Source organism: Dermacentor albipictus, chromosome 1, assembly GCF_038994185.2.
Source record: "Dermacentor albipictus isolate Rhodes 1998 colony chromosome 1, USDA_Dalb.pri_finalv2, whole genome shotgun sequence".
Classification (NCBI taxonomy): domain Eukaryota; kingdom Metazoa; phylum Arthropoda; class Arachnida; order Ixodida; family Ixodidae; genus Dermacentor; species Dermacentor albipictus.
In genome coordinates this window covers 13,865,877-13,881,379 of record NC_091821.1, presented here as the reverse complement: position 1 = coordinate 13,881,379, position 15,503 = coordinate 13,865,877, and the positions used below count along the sequence as shown (strand labels likewise).

Genomic DNA, 15,503 nt, shown 5'->3' with positions numbered 1-15,503 from the left:
GCCACGTTAGAGCTGCAGTCTATGATAGAAAATGAGCATACTGTCCAGAAATGGTGGCTGCATATATAGCCGTCAAGATTGCTGCAGCCTTCCAGTTCCTGGATAATGGAGGTGGCCTACACAAATTGAGCAACACTTGTTGTCGGACATCGTAACACTTCCTTAGCTATGCTCACGAGGCAAGTGGATAGAGCAGCTGCTTTCGACATGTGCACACCATAATGCCTCTCTGGAACTAAACATTCTGGCTGAAAATGATAACAAGTCATTTCAAATCATAAATCATAGCCTGGGTGGCATATAACACAATGCTGTAAAGCTTAAATCTGTAATGCACTGAAGCTGGCTCAAGTGCTCTTTCTGTTGGATCCAACAGTATTTTAGATTGGAATTTTAGAAGAGCGCATTGATATTTATGGGCTGTTCAAGTAAGTGACATTAACCAAAGAGGTATTTCCATCACATTCTATATCTTGAGGCAATAAAAGCTGCAGGAGCAATCCTGCATGTAAAAGTTTGTTGGAAGAGGACTAGTGAAGCCTACCCACTGAATGCCAGGCATGATGGGTTAATAAAGCATTTTCTTTCTGTCCCTGGATTAACTTCGAAAAACCATGAGCACATCAATAAGTGTGCACTGTCATTTTTGACTTCCAACTCAATAAATTTTTCCAAAAAGTAAGAGCATAACAGGGTTGGCTATTATGTTAAGTGTTTCAAATATCACTTCTGCTGATACATCTGGGCACTTCCTGACAGTTCTTGACAACTCAGACTTTTAAATACTTCTATTCAGAATAGTTTGTGCAATATTAGGCACACAAGCTAAGAAAGTGCTTGCATATTCAAAGAGTACCTTAGATTAATGATAATGTTTCACCTACATAGCAGTCTTCAGGATGATGCCAAGTGTTCTGCAGCAGTCATGGGTTCCAACAAGTTTTTAAATGTGCGTATCTAAATGCGAGGCGTGCAACCTGTAGGAAGTCATTGGTCAGCTTTTAGTTTACTATAAGTGCAATTTGCCGGGACTTCTGGATGCCTTTCTCTATGATTTATGTCGGCCTATCAAATATTTACATCTTGTCAATGCAGCATGACACCTCCAAACTTTAGCCATTGCTGACATTCTGGCCCAACACGTGTTTTAATAGTCAATGAACGCTACGTCCCGTATGATTACTGCAATGACAACAGACCCCCCCCTCCCCCCCCCCCCCCGAGGTTCACTTTACTTTCCTAAAAAATATGAAGTACTGAAGAAAAATTACTGGCCAGCGAAAGGTTTGCTAGTGGTAGAGCACTTCTGCGATGCGTGCACTAGTGAAACCAATGGACTCGGCAGCATGCACTGATTATTACAAGCGCCGCTCAAGTTTAGGTTCTTAAGCGAATGAAAATCTCGCAACACCGTCTCTTGTCACTCACCAACTCTCTACGCTGAGCTATCAAGCGACATTCGGCGTTTATTAACGGGCATCGCAAATTTTATAAATGCAGTGAGCGACATCAAAAGTAAAGCGCGCCCGCTGGTCATGAGCACAGTGAAAATTGCACGCTCGCGCGTTCTTACAGAAACACAGCACGAGCACCAGCTGCGCAGTTTCAAGAGAGACTGCTGGGAAGATAAGACTTACCGGCTAGAGCTGACTTGACGCTTTCAACTTCCCTGGAAAAGGAAAATGATATAATCACCTTGCGACAATCCGAGAGCTGCGATCGGACACTGAGAAAGCACATGCGATCACAAACGCAAGGCAGTACGGCTACGAAGACTGCACAGCGTGCTCTTCGTACCCGCAGCCACACAACAAGCAATTTTCGCGGACACTGCTACTCATTGGAGCGTTGACAACCACAGGAAAATAACACGAAGACAGTGAAAGTATCTCGAGTTAAGCAAAACCGCGGACACTCGGTAGAGCTGGTTTCAGCGCTCGCTGCCCGAACGCAACGTTCGATCAGGCTGGGAATGGCAAGACAGACGGCGGGGAATCAAATGCGCGGCTGAATCGCTGAACTAGAGGTGTACGTGGATCACATATCGTAAATAAATTCTTCAAGTCCACCACTTTCCAAAAAATATGGTCACAAAATATGCGCGCGATTGTCGTACAGCTATCGCGTCTCAATGGTGACCCTCGCTGCGTTCGAATACAACGGCAACCTAAATAATGTCCACTTACTTCAATATTTCCGAAACTGATGCCTTCATTTCTGCGGCGTTAAAAAAGACGGACAGCGCGAGGGGGCAGATTATATCAAATACAGTTAGCAAATCCGTACAAAAGATTCAAAAGACTAATTTCCATCTTCCGAGTGTTTACAAGCACACCCGACAACTGTAGGCTTTTCAGAACCGCCAAACGGAGAAAACATGCTCGATGACTGCAGGTGGCGCGAAAAGCTTTACACGTTAGTGTACAAGAAAGCTACTGCATAAACATCATGTCCCATAGTTTTAGAGAATAAAATAATGTAATTTTAATATGCAAACTTAAACACGTTATGCTAACGAATTTGATTAAACAAAAATTATCTAGCTCTATGCGAGTGCGTGACGAATGGCGCGATTTTTGAAAGAAGAGTCTACCTTGCACAGTCTCCGTGCAGCCGGTTTAAACACAAGCAACAGTATATGTCTCACAAAACAGCTCATTTTTACCTAAAGTGACCATACGTCCCGAATTAGGTGGTACACATCTGCTGCTTTTATTTTTTGCGGCAGGGTTGCACTGCCCCGCAGCACTCGTAAGTGGAAGCCATCTTTTGCCAGGGGCGGCGGGAACTGGCGCAAAGAGCGACCGCAAATACGCCTTTTCCTATCGCATGCTTGCCACCAGTGTTCGCTCGTTATGGCTTTGTCGTCAGCTGCCCTGTCATGAAACTCGCAGCACCTGCATGGGCCGCGGTGAGAGATAGCGATGGGGTCGAGAGGCCCGCGCGGGTGTTGCGAGTTAAATCGCTTGTGTCATGGCTTGTGTCATATAGAATGATTATTGTCCCTGAGATGCATGCTGAGATGGATTATTCGAAGAGGCGGCCATTATTAGCACAAGAAATCGAAATAAATGTTCAACTAATTAACAAATAAACGCAAGTTATGCTGCTAAATATTTATTCTAGGGCACATATATTGCAATTTACGAATTGTATAGCCGGTGAGTTTGCAAGATGAATCCACTTGAATCTCCAGGATGGCACCATTTTTGAGATATTATTTCTAAAAGCGTGGAACGAAATAGATGGGCGTTTCAGTTACTTTTTCGCTTCAATGCATAAAAGAGCGTTTTGTGAAAAAAAGTAAAGGGCCGTTTATAGTCCGACGTAACGCACGCGCGCACGCTACGTCACGTCGGCGAAAACGACCCCTTTATAGTCGGGCGCACCGGCGCAGCCAACGTAACCGGCGGCTTCCAACGCGCCCCGACGGGCCCGGCGCCGATTTGGCTCCGGAGCCATTCGCGCGTCGAAGTCGGCGGAACTCTCGCACCACAATGCATTGCGCGCGAAGAAAAAGGCGCCAACACAACTCCGCAGACGGCTTTTGCGGACGGCGCGCGACTTGGCGAACCTTCTGCGCATGCTCCAAAGATAGCAGCCTACGACGCGCGCGTTGAAGTATAGAGAGGATGGCATCTCGGTTGGCGCAGCGCAACCAACGTAGCGTGACTGACTGCGAACAACGCTCGCCCGCGCGCCGATAACGTCGGACTATAAACGGGCCTTAAGTGTAACGACAGCGCATTTTTTACGGCGAGTTTGATGGTACATATCTCGAAACTTGCAAGCTCACCGGCTACAACTCGTAAATTAGAATATGTGACATAAAGTAATTAATGAAATTAATTAGTGCATTTTAAGAATTAGTTCAATATGTGTTTCGAGTTCTCGTGCAAGTAATGCCCGCCTCTCTCAATAATCCAACTCAAGGACTAAAATTAGGTTATCCGCAACAGGTTATTTTTTAAAATTTTCGAAAACTTCAAAGTGATCACTCCGTATATGCCAGCTGTGTAATAGCTTAAATCGAAGCTATGACAAGTTTTCTTTTTTTTTTAATTCTGCCTCCACATAGGAATGCGGCCTCCATGGTCGAGAATTGAATGCGCGACTTCGTATACTCAACAGCAATCGCCATAGCCACTGGAAAACTGCAGCGGATATGCGCGTCATGTGTTTGGCTTGCATTTTTGCTAAACTGGAGGTATACATCTTGACTACTGTTTTAGCGCACGAAAGACGAAAACGCAGAGATAAGACAACAGGACAAAGCTCTTGTCCTGTCGTCTTCCTGTCGCCTTATCTCTTCGTTTCGTTTTCGTATTTCGTTTGCTAAAACAGTTGTCAACTACTGTTGAACTAGCCCATTTGTCCATTCTGGTGCAGGTATACACATTCAACCCGCAGCCCGACCATGGCAGGCAGCCGCAGCGACTAGCTGCGTCCGCACTTGTTGCGACTCTATGGATGGATGGATGTTATGAGCGTCCCCGATCGGAACGGGGCGGTGGGTTGCGCTGCCAAGCTCTTGCTATTATACTGTCTAATGTCCTACCTAGGTTAAACAATGAAAAAAGAAGAAAAAACACTATGAACTACCACGCCCAAATTTTCAGATCCCCTATTGCGAACTGTGCTTTTGTGCATCTCCGTCTCTTGTCGTTTCCATACTTTTCTTCCACCAATCCTACAATCACCTCTTACTAATGCCTATTGCGGACATGTTTGCTTTAGCACTGCTCCCGCTGAACCCAAGGGCTTCAAGGAGGCCAGCGGTGCCTAAATCGACCGCTGGGTAGACGTCTTCACATTCTAATAAAACATGTTCCGTCGTTTCCCTATCTTTACCGCAGCAAGCACATGCTTCTTCTTCCTTCTTATATCTCGCTTTATAGGTGCGTGTTCCAAGGCATCCCGATCTCGCTTCGAAAAGTAATGAGCTTCCCGTTTGAGTTATTACAAATGGTTTCTTTCCTGATTTCGTTTTTTCCTCTTAGGTAGGTTACTCATGGCAGGTTTCTTTTCCATTGCCGCCACCCATGAGATTATTTCAGCCTCTCTGCCTTTCCGCTTGACCTTCTATGTTGCTGTGTTGCCCACCCTACAGGCCGCATACTTGCTGGTAAGCTTCCTAGCTTTTTTCATCCACTGCGAATCAATGTTTTTCCTGTAAAGATACCTGAACACTCTCCCAGCCCATTTACTTTCTTCCATATTCCTCAGCCGTTCTTCATGCTCAATTTTACTGCGAGCTTCCCTCACTTCAAAACTAGTCCAGCCCATATCACCCTGCACAGCATCATTTGTAAAGACTCTCAACTTTATTCAATTTTTCAATTTGACTCTCAACGCTTCAAGAGGCCACCTGTCCAAGCCCGCTGGGCAATGATGGGCGCACAATTCTCCGAAATCAGCTTGGCACTGGACTTCAGATTCCATTACGGAGGGTCGTCGCTGCCAGCAACGGCACAGACGTGTTGACGTTGAGCGTAAGCGCACGACTGAAGGCGCGGTGACAGCTGCGAATGTCAAACACGCGTTTCCCGGCAGCTGACCCGTGGTGTCGTGGCTGTGGTACGTTCATGTGAATCAAGTGGGCCACACAATATGGAAGTGCTGCGCATATTGCCAAAATGTTCATCACGCGTCTCAACGCGGTCATGTCAAATTTATTACGCCTGCAAGCCGTCATGAACAAGAGTTACATATTTCCAAGGAGGCAATTTCGCTCTCTACAGTGTCACCGAACCAAAATACTGCACCACTGAACTTCGGAATTGGACCTCCGAGAGCACTTGCTTTCGGGAAAGGCCCGCTCCATCGAGTTTATGGCCCGCTCGCTGCTCTCATGGGCAGTGATGCCAACCTTGCGGTTTTGCAGCTAATTTATAGCTTGTTTCGGCTTTCTGCGGGAAGGATTGTTCTTTCGTGGGCGGCGTTTTCTTTTTCTGTTTTCGGGCCATGATGGCTTCTTTATGGCGGTGAAACGATGCGTGATTATCTTTATACTGTCCAGGGCTTCTGATGTTGCAAACGCTCTGCTTAAGTGTGTCCTTTTTTATGGTAAGGTGTCCAGTAATCATCGCGACCGTCAAAACACATTTTGCTTCACGTTACTTTCGCTGTATGTACATGCACTGTCTGAACAAAAGCTCTGGCAGATTCTGAAGTTAAAGGTAAAATTAGGAGCCATTTGCCTTGCCGCGATATTCAAGGGTCCACTCTAAGGGAAATTTAACTTGAATGACCTTAATGTCTCAGTAGATGTTTCAGTAGTACTAAGTCTCACAAAAAGACGTTTGTTCACATTTATAATGGCTCGTTTTCTGTATACGAATCAAATGCTAGCTTTTTTTTTTCTCATTGCCACTTCTTTAGTTGTATGCCGTGCAGGCCCAATAAAGTTCAATTTCTGACTTTATCTACCATCGCAGCCTGTGTACAGAGGGTTCTTTAGCGGGTTTGGGAGCTTTGAAATTGTGGTTTTTAGCAGCTTTTTCAACGCTCCACCTGCGGTTCTTCTGATTTCTAGTTGGCAACCCTGTCTAAGGGTATGGTGCGGTTTGTACAGCTTCCCCCACAGACTGGCGCGGGTGGGTCTTCTGCCTTCATCGACACTCTGAGGTTACTTTTTGGATCCGATTTAATCACACGCGTACTCTGCATGGCACGTGTGGCACAGCCACGAGGCTGAAGTTGGAGGCAAAATTAGGAGCCCTTTTCTTACTCACCGCTATGTTCAAGGGTTCACTCTAAGGGAAATTTATCTTAAGTGACGCGAAGCATATACCGTTATGACTCTAGTGTGATTATTTGATATTGACGCGTCAGACACGCGGTACGCTGCTCACCAAGAGCAGCGGTTCTTCACTGAGACCTGCATGCACTGTAATTCTTACGACGTTCCGCAAGGCATGTCCCGCAAGCATCGGCTCACGACTCCTGTTTCGGACGAATGTAGGTGTGTCACGGACCTCCGATAGTTACCACTGTAAAGAGAAAAAAAAACGCCTTGACTCAAACCCAAAGGCTGTTGCCGTGTTTGTGGATTAGGTTATACGCCCCTTTACACGAAATAGCCTGTTTATGGTACTTCATACCACAGAGCTTCCTACAAAAGTTACTAGAGGTAACTCTGGCACTGAGATTGTTCTGCTACCATGGTAATGATAACTAGTACGTGAATTTGTTTATTCTTCGTGCTTGTGGCTTCACACGTTCTTGTGACGTTACTTTTCACGCTTTATGTTTCAAATTTCCAAGCACTCACAATTTTCTAAATATAATAACTGCGCACATGCGTAATCGTTGCGAACGGTTGTAATTATAAGGCAATAAGTTGTTGAAAATCATCAATTTGCAAAGTAACAAAGTCGTTTGAATCCAGAATGACGAAGCTTAGGCAAAATACACGTACTGCACATCATCCCTTGCTAGCTGAACCGCCACGCTTGCATTTCCCATATACACTAACGACAGAGTCCCCTCTAGTAATTTCTGTAGGAAAGTCTATGATTGCGGCACGCTTCAAAGCCTTCTATGCGAGCGAGACCATGTGCCGGCACGGCACACGCCTGCGGGACAGCATGGCTGAAACGCTACTGCTCGTTTTGCAGGTCACGTCGTGGTTTTCGGGTACAGCGATCACTTGGGATGGATTGCCATCCTGCCTGCCGTATCATCTCGACAACGACATGCTATCGGATGCGACAACATGCAAGCCGCGTGGCCCGTCATTCCTACTTGGCCGCATGGGGGACATGACGGATTTCCGATTCGTCGACAAGCTTCTTTCGAGAATTACGTCATCGGCGGAACTTCTACGAAGGCAGCACCTCGACTGCCTCGACACCCACGGCCTCAGAGGGCACGGCACACGCCTGAGGGACAGCATGGCTGAAAAGCTACTGCTCGTTTTGCAGGTTGGTTTATGGCCTGATTCTATTTCCTATCGCAGTGACGATACATTTCTCGTAGTTCTGCCGTGCCCTCGCAGATGTCGCGCCATTTTGGTTGACTGCTGGTCAGTGATGCTGTTGTTATTGACATCGGGAGATATTGAGGAGAATCCAGGGCCCCCGACGGAAGAGTATTTGAAGGCCGTTCTAGACAACCAGGCAGAAACCGACCGGAAACTCAATTCAATTCAAGAACAAATTGGTGTTCTCTCAGCAAGGACAGAAAAGCTGTCAGATTACCTTGTGGTAATCCAGGAGATGACCACAACAATAGATAAGCTCGAGGATACTGTCAGGCAACAGGCCAAAAAATTAGTTGAGTTTGAAAACCGTGGGCGGCGTAACAACCTTTTAGTGTTTGGTGTCCCGGAAAAGGCGAACGAAACAGTCAGATCTCAGGGCAGCTGTTGCAGATAAAATTTTTAAAAAAGAACGAGGTGTCCATGTCACCACAATAGAAAGAATTCACCGTATTGGAAGGAATAAGCCAGAAAAACATAGACCTATCATAATGAAATTCTATGACAGCAGGGAAAAGGACAGCATTCTAAAGAATTGCAAGAAACTTAAGGGAAAATCTGTTCACGTCAGCAATGATTATGCAAAAGAAACTGCAGACGTTAGAAAGAAACTATGGGAATCTGCCATTGTAGAAAGGGACAACAAGCGAAAGGTGTCTCTGGTTCATGATAAGCTTAAGATTGATGGCCGTCTATATGCCTGGGATCACAGTCGCAACGAGCGTATTCTTTGCCAAGAACGCCGTAATAAGGGCCGCCATAGCAATCGCAAAGTGTCAGGGGAAGCTTGCAATGACAAGGAGGGCATGCCTTCCTGCAGTTAAAATACAGCATAGCTCAAAATCGTTTCGTTCAATGCACGCAGTATTCTTAACAAGGTTACTGAATTAGGATGTCTTTCGCTATCTGAGCGACCGCACGTCGTTTGCATTACAGAAACATGGCACAACAGTGCTGTTTCTTGCGACTGCATTATCCCACCTGGCTACACAATGTTCAGGTGGGATCGGGACTCTCGTGGTGGTGGTGTGGCCATTATTGTTAAATCATCGCTGACAGCCTGTACGGTTATGTGTGACATGTCGGAATCGGTGTGGTGTAAAATCATGTTTTCTGGCATGTCGTACCTCATAGGAGTCATTTATAGGCCGCCAACTACTTCACCTGATTTTCTAGATATGTTAAATACGTTTCTTTGCTCACATGTAAACAGGAACACCAGGCTAATAATGACTGGTGATTTTAACTTGCCACATATCGATTGGGAACTTATTTCGCCTGGAAATGCAGAAATTTCTAGTGCCGAAAAATTATTGGATATCACATTTTTTCATACCTAAAGGCAAATAGTGAAGGAAAACACACGTATAACGTCCCAATTGCAGTCATTGCTTGACTTGGTGTTCCTTTCCCATAAAATAGGCGATTATGAAATGGCAGTCACCGATGGTATATCCGATCACAAAATCATTATGCTGAATGTGCTTACTTGTACACCACCACCTCAAAAACCTACTGTACGTGTTGAAATCAGACTATGCTAAGGCCAATGATACGTCTATTCTAGATTATTTAGAAAAGTGTTTCAACGAATTTGAAAATGTCTCCGAGGTCGAAACAGTTGAAGATTTGTCGCAGCGCTTTCAAGCTATTATTAAAGTCTGCTAGATCAGTTTGTTCCGACTCGACTCAAGAAAACGAAGCAGAGTAACCATGTATACCTAGGGATATTGTTCACGCGAAACGGAAATTAAAAAGGCTGCGCAAAGGAAAAGCAGATTTTAGGGAAATACACGCAGTACCTCAGAGAATAAAGGCTTTGTTACTCAGTTCGAAGCAAACATTTTTTAATCGCACTCTAAGTGATTTTCTTAAGACTTCCCCAGAAAAATTCTGGCGTTATTTAGACCGCAGAAAGGAAAAAATAAAGCAAATGACGGTAGGAAATGTTCTAGTAGAAGAAAAAGGTGTTATCGCTGATGGATTAAATAAATATTTCCAATCAGTATTCACGCGCAGTGATCGACCATTTCCAGTAGATGATGGAGCATCTTTCAGCGGAAGTTCCATGGACGCTATCAACTTTACTCAGAGGGGCGTATTCCAGCAGTTGCTACAGTTGGATGACAAGAAGGCTTCTGGGCCAGACGGAATACCTACTGGCTTTTTGAAAAGGTATGCTGAGTGGATATAATTTTATTTGGTAATTATTTTTCAGAAATCACTAAGCACCCATTCCGTGCCACAGGACTGGCGTTGTGCTGTAGTTATCCCCATATTTAAAAGTGGGAATCGTACTCTAATGAATAACTACCGTCCTGTATCCCTTACGTCAGTTTGCTGCAAGGTTATGGAACACGTCATAGCAAAACATATAATTATCTTCCTGGAATCAAATGGCCTCCTTTGCGCATGCCAGCATGGGTTCCGACGGGGACTTTCCACAGTGACACAGCTCATTGAGACATTACACGATTTTTCCAAAGCTATGGACAACCGTGAACAAATGGATGTTATATGCGTGGATTTTGCCAAAGCCTTTGATAAGGTTCCCTATCGTAAATTACTTTTTAAACTGTACAAAGCAGGTATAAATGGCGACGTTCTAAAATGGATTGAAGATTATTTAACTAACCGCAAGCAGGCTGTTCGCGTTGATGGTTCCGAGTCTGGTTTTGTAGATGTATACTCAGAATTACCACAGGGGTCCGTGTTAGGGCCAATATTTTTCTGCTTTACATCAATGATGTAGCAACCGCTTTAGATAGTTCTGCTAAGATAAACCTCTTTTCAGACGACTGCTTGATTTTTGCGCCGGTATCTTGTTTAGAGGATCAGATTAACCTCAACCGAAACCTTCAGGTGTTTGGGAGTTGGTGTGACAAGTGGGAAATGCGAATTAATATTGATAAGACCACATACACGCATATCACAGTAAAAAAGAATATTTTTACTTTTCAGTACGATATTCAAGGCTACAATCTAGTTAATTTTCCCTGTTTCAAATATCTTGGTGTCTCTATTTCACATGATTTAAAATGACACAATCAAGTAGAAAGAGTGTGCTCTGCGGCACAGAAGAAATTGCGTTTTTTAAGAGCAAAACTGGGGAGGGCAACAAAAGATGTTAAACTGCTGGCCTATAGATCTTTTATTCGACCATCCCTAGAATATGCGTTAGTAGCATGGGCGCCCCATCAAAAGGTAATGTGGGCCAAAATAGAGAAGGTGCAACGTCGGGCGGCGCGCTTTATTTGTTCGAAATATAGGACAGATTCAGTTTCGGCGATGTTAAAGTCTTGCGGTCTTGAATTATTGGAAGATCGGTGCAAGAAGCAGAGAGTAAAAACGTTATTTCAAATAATTCACGGTGAACTAAAAATTATTAAGATTTGTATTTAAAACATCCAGGCAGACTGAGCTCCCGCTTAAATCATAGTGAATCTATTCAACCGTACTTGTCCCGAACCAATGCCTTTCGTTGTTCGTTCTTCCCAGAGTCAATAGAGCTGTGGAACAAGCTGCCTGCAGGAATTGTTCGCAGTTCTGATACTGCATTGTTTACAATTAAATGCAGTCAAGGTTCTTTACTAAAACTGTACCATGTGGATATTGTAAAGTGTTTTTCTTTTCTTTTTTTTCTCTTTTTCCTTTTTTCAGTTTGTGTGCGTGCGGCAGCTGGTTGAACATTTGAATACATGTCTTACAGTCTGTATATCGTATCTTGTATTGTATCCGTAGGACACTGTAGTGCATGTGCATATTTCTTTTGTATCTGGCTGTCTTGTATGAATGTATATGGAACATCCCTCCCTGTTATGACCCTCAACGGAGGGTTGACAGTATTTCTAAATAAATAAATAAATAAATACTTCGCTAAAAAAATGTCGTCAAAGGTAGCTTCTTCACAATAAGACCTCTTATGAGGAGACGCCCACTTCTGTTCACTCCGTTTGGCAGGCGATACAGTCTCCATATTGGGAGGTCTTTAAGTGCAACCTAGGATGCTACGCCGACAGCGACACGATCTCATGATCGTGTCGTACACTGAATGGTGATAATGACTGCGCATTGTTTTGTACCAAGGGAGTGCAGCGAGAAATGGTGTGGGATTAAGACATTGCGGGTGCCTGTAAAGTATATGTAGTGCGTCTCTGAGTCTGTCGTAAATATAAATGCGAACATCAGGCATATCCAAAGCAGCCCCAGTGTTGCTAAAGACTAGCCAAAGCAGGTCGGAGGCGAGTCGGAGGCTAACGAACACATTGAAATGGAGTGCTGCAGAAAGGTGCAAGGGTGTTTCGAAAGGCTGTCGCCTCTCCATTTTGTCACGGTGGTGTGAAGTCGAAGACTGTTTTTACTTTACATCTTCTCTCTGTCACCCTCTTTCTCTCACGTGAAATAAAACACGAAAAAAAAACGACCGCACTTCTGGATAAGAACACCTTCGTCTCATAAAGTTGTACCCGGCACTCTCACTTTCTCTGTGAAGGATTGCAACTTAAAATTCATTCATGCCAGAAAGTGAACGAACTTATGCAGTCTGATATAAGTCTGAAAAAGGACCGAGGAGTTTCAGAGCGAAATGCGCGCGCCACATCCGCTGCATGTCGTCGTCCTCGAAGTAGCACCCGTTCTCACGCGCTGAGCTGTCCGTATCCTCTCAATAGACATGCATAGAGTGCCGCACAGGAAGTGGTGCATCGGCGGCCTCAGAAGCACAGACGACGAGCCGCAGCGTATAAATTTCAGCGCGCAGCGATCGGTTCCACTAGCGGAAGCAGACGCAACGTAAGACCAAGGGTACTTTCCCGCAGCGTCATTTAGCAGAGACGTCGTGACGTCAGCGGATTCCCGCCTCCGTATTGGAGGAATTAAACAATGGCTATGAAAACGCTTATTAAAATGGACACGCCAGAAGGGAGTCTACGGCACAGAAAATCAGTACCCGAGCACTGCGGCTTGCTGTGAGCCCCAGCAATGCGATTGACGAACGCGCAGTTTTCATGTTCTGCAAAGCTCTCATCAGTGACTTCAAAGTAACAAAGGTGCAGGTGAGCATCACAGATACCATCGCGGGCCATCAACAAATATTACAGTAAATATTTATTTATTTATTTATTTATTTAGTACATACTGCAGACCTTTCGGTCCAAGCAGAGGGGCAATAGAACGTATACAAACAAAAGAGAACAAATTAAGAACAAACAAATACAGATTTATACAAATTTTAGTCACACTGTGTCTGTAAACTGTCGTTCCAGTCTGACACTGTTCTGGGAAAAAAAGAAAATTTAAACGTGTTAGTTCGAGCATAATAGGGTGTTAGTGAACCCGGATGATGCTGTCTTGTTTGCCGTGTTAGTGCAGGCGTTATATAAGTCGATGGTTTAATTTCAAGCCTGTTGTTGAGAAGAAGGGAAAGGAATTCAAGTCTTAGCAGCTTTCGGCGCGATTCAAGAGTAGGTATGGTGTTTTCTGTCATACTTTTGGAGGGAGAGTCCAGTCTTGCGAATTTATTAAATATAAACCTGACTGCCTTTCTTTGTATTTTTTCAAGACGCACGATATTTGATTTAGTGTAAGGATCCCATGATATACATGCATACTCTAACTTTGGTCTAATAAATGTAAAATAACACAGTAATTTCACGTTAGGAGGGGCATTTTTCAGTTTGTGTCTTAGGAAACAGAGTTTGCGAAAAGCAGAAGAACAAATATCATTAATGTGCATGTTCCATGACAATGTGTAAGTCAAAGTAACACCTAAGTATTTGTAATTGTGAGTTTCACGCAGAGCTGAAGAACCTAGCGTATAAGAAAAAGTTAGTGGGCTTTTTTTACGAGTAACACGAAGAAATACGGATTTATCAGCGTTAATAAACATACCCCATTCATTACACCACTTTAATATGTTATTTAAATTCTTTTCGAGGACAGTCTGATCATTCTGACAAGTTATGTCACTGTACAAAATACAATCATCGGCAAACAGTCTAATTTGCACACCAGGAGTTATGGTTTTAACAATGTCATTTATATAAATTAAAAACAGTAAAGGCCCCAAGACACTACCTTGGGGCACCTGGCCGAGCTATGTTCACCTATTGTAACGTACTGAGTGCGTTTGCTCAGGTAAGCAATAATCCAGTTTATGAAAATGTCAGGTATGCCAATAGTTCTAAGTTCGAATATTAATTTGTCGTGCGGAACCTTATCGAAGGCTTTTCTGACATCTAAAAATATTACATCTATTTGGCCATTATTGTCTAGAGATAAAGCAAATGAATGAATCACTGATACCAATTGCGTTACAGTCGAATAACCCTTTCTGAAGCCATGCTGAAACTCCGTGAGCACATTGTTTTCAGCTAAGAATTCTTTTATATAGTTTGCCACGATGTGCTCCAAGAGCTTGCAGCATTGTGATGTCAGAGAAATGGGACGATAATTTTGTAATCTTAGTCGATCTCCTTTTTTAAAAGTTGGAACAACTCGGGCCACTCTCCATTCATCGGGCAGTTGTGCCGACAGCACAGACGCAAAAAAAATTCGTACAAGAAAGCTGGCAATAAGTTCAGGATAATGTTTTAGGAAGATGTTAGGGATTTCGTCAGGGCCACAAGAAGCTTTGGTTTTTAGGTTTACCAACATGTTCACAATTCCAGCATAAGAAATAGAATCCACATGAAATACTTGTTTCACTGGAAGCATAGTAATGCAATCATCTGACACTGCAAAGACAATTTGAAAATACTCATTAAAATGTTGTGCTATGTCTTCGTCATTAGTTATTGATGTGCCCTCAATTATTATTTGTGAAATCGGTTTCTTTCTTTCCTTCATATGGTTCCAAAATTTTGTAGGATCATTTTTAATAAAGTTAGGCAGAGAGTTGTTATAATAGTAACTCTTTGCAGCAGTCACCTTCTGTTGAAGAGAGTTCTGCGCCTCTTTTATTTTAATAGGATTACCATGCTTTCTTTTTAACCTTTTTACCTTGCCTTTAATATGAATAACATCGCGTGTTGCCCAAGGTGTGTGTTTGCGAACTTTCTTTTTTTACTAGGGATGAATTGGTTCATGCAAAAGTGGCACATAATTTTGAATCGATTCCACAGAGAACAGGCATCAGTGCTGATAAAATCAACAAGACAGTTTTCCATGTGCTCAATGATGGACACATCATCGGCATGAGAATAATCTTTGTAGCTAAGCACTGAGGAATAGTTTTGCGTCATCTGTACAACTGGTAAGGTAATGCTCACTAGCCGGTGGTCGGAAAGTCCTTCAATACAAACAAAATATTCCGGAAAATCCTGGCTGAGAAATACCAAATCGAGAATGGATTTGCAAATGCCCTGTATGCGTGTCGGCTCGCGCACCACCTGTTTCAAGTTATAACGCAGCATAATATTGAAGATAATGTTGGCGTGCTTGCTGAACGCGTTTCCAGTATTAAGGCGCTCCCAGTCGATGTTCGGTAAATTAAAGTCACCTGCCAATATAATCTTATTCTTTC

The 15,503-nt window shown here is 43.7% G+C and overlaps 2 protein-coding genes across 5 annotated transcripts in view; both read right to left on the bottom strand.

Annotated features, from left to right (window-relative positions):
* Nucleotides 1–2,380, bottom strand: part of LOC135918210 (nonsense-mediated mRNA decay factor SMG7-like) — a 140,890-nt gene extending 138,510 nt beyond the window's left edge. For all 4 annotated transcript variants that reach the window (XM_065451900.1, XM_065451903.1, XM_065451901.1 and 1 more), the window contains exons 1-2: nucleotides 2,187–2,380; nucleotides 1,638–1,669 (exon numbers count right to left, since the gene is read on the bottom strand). In XM_065451900.1, the coding sequence (XP_065307972.1) occupies nucleotides 1,638–1,669; nucleotides 2,187–2,215 (61 nt within the window). In that variant the 5' untranslated portion in view covers nucleotides 2,216–2,380. The remainder of the gene's footprint in view (nucleotides 1–1,637; nucleotides 1,670–2,186) is intronic.
* A 4,510-nt stretch (nucleotides 2,381–6,890) lies between these two features.
* The window catches only part of LOC135918208 (uncharacterized), a 64,594-nt gene continuing 55,981 nt past the window's right edge, over nucleotides 6,891–15,503 (bottom strand). The window contains exon 5 of the mRNA XM_065451891.2: nucleotides 6,891–6,992. Within this exon, the coding sequence (XP_065307963.1) occupies nucleotides 6,987–6,992 (6 nt within the window). The 3' untranslated portion in view covers nucleotides 6,891–6,986. The remainder of the gene's footprint in view (nucleotides 6,993–15,503) is intronic.